This window comes from Cystoisospora suis, assembly GCF_002600585.1.
Source record: "Cystoisospora suis strain Wien I chromosome Unknown contig_9622, whole genome shotgun sequence".
Classification (NCBI taxonomy): domain Eukaryota; phylum Apicomplexa; class Conoidasida; order Eucoccidiorida; family Sarcocystidae; genus Cystoisospora; species Cystoisospora suis.
Window position 1 is genome coordinate 1 of NW_027162396.1, and position 1,197 is coordinate 1,197.

Genomic DNA, 1,197 nt, shown 5'->3' on the forward strand with positions numbered 1-1,197 from the left:
AGAAAACACCTCTCACACCATCGCTATTGTCACGCAGATTCATCTTCTCACCGTCTTCAGATAAATGGAAGACGAAAAGGAAGAAATGAAGGAAATTTCCGGGGGGGGGGTGGGGCCTATGGGTTTCAGGGACAGCCAGCGTCATTCTCTCAACAGCCTCTATATGGAGGAAGAGGGGGAGGCGAATGGGCGGGGAGATTAAGAAGAAGATTAACAGGGAGTCTCTTGCATGCACGAGGAATATATCCTTCAGGAAATGATGGTGTCGATGACCACTATCTCGGTGGGGGTGTCGTAGGGGGAGGTCGAACAAGCTCGACAGCGGTGGGGGTGAAGAAGAAGAAGAAGAGGAAAGATCAAGAGAGGTCTTCTTCATCGTCATCACGAGGATGGCTGGAGAAGCTCTGCTGTCCCTATACTCGAGGGAAACAAGGTAGTAGAACGAAGAAAGGAAAGAGCAGTCGTAAAAAGAGAAAGAAAAAGAAGAAGAAGAGGCGATCTTCTTCACGTTTAAAGATGACACGTCGCGAGAAGCAGATGCTTCATGACTTAGAATATGTTCGAGGGATCCCCGTGAAGAGTATGAGTTTCTGGGCTTGTCTTTATCGCTTCTTTTATATCTTTCTCACCACAGGAGGAGGATGTGAAGGGTTAAAGACACATTTAGATGATCTTTTGAATCTTACATGGTGGCAACAGTTACGTCTCCTGTTAGCTCCTCTTTCCTTTCACACGATGCAAGGAACAACGTTCATTCTCATCGCTTTCTCCATTCCCACAAGCTATAAGCAGCTCCCTGGAATGTCTTCCTGGGAAGATTTCTTTCCTGTAGGGTCCTGGAATGACTTGAACGGGGTAGATCATACCGTTGTGGTTCTAGTCTGCGCTTCCTTCACGGTTTGGCTAGTCGCTTTCATCTTTACAGCGCCTTTCTTTGATGTCCTCTTTATCACTCTTGGGACCACTTTAAGAATCCTAAGCGACTATCTTATGATCAGAGGGATAGCCATCAGTTTCGCACAGCAACTTCCCGATACACCTGAAGAAGAAAATGGTAGTCGATTTGTCGGCTTTGCTGTCTGTTCTCTCTTTCTCATACGACCTCTTCATCAGCTTCTCACTCTCTTCCTCCCAACTATCTTCGCTCTATGTAGAAAGCGCCACATGACTTGTCGAAGAAGAAGAAGAGGACAGAAA

General features: G+C 46.5%; 1 protein-coding gene across 1 annotated transcript in view; it reads left to right on the plus strand.

Annotated features, from left to right (window-relative positions):
* Window positions 1–60: 60 nt before the first annotated feature.
* Window positions 61–1,197, plus strand: part of CSUI_011092 (uncharacterized protein) — a gene marked incomplete at its 5' end in the record, with an annotated part of 1,546 nt that continues 409 nt past the window's right edge. Inside the window, one exon of the mRNA XM_068071193.1 lies at window positions 61–1,150. Coding sequence (XP_067916831.1) covers window positions 61–1,150 — 1,090 coding nt within the window. The remainder of the gene's footprint in view (window positions 1,151–1,197) is intronic.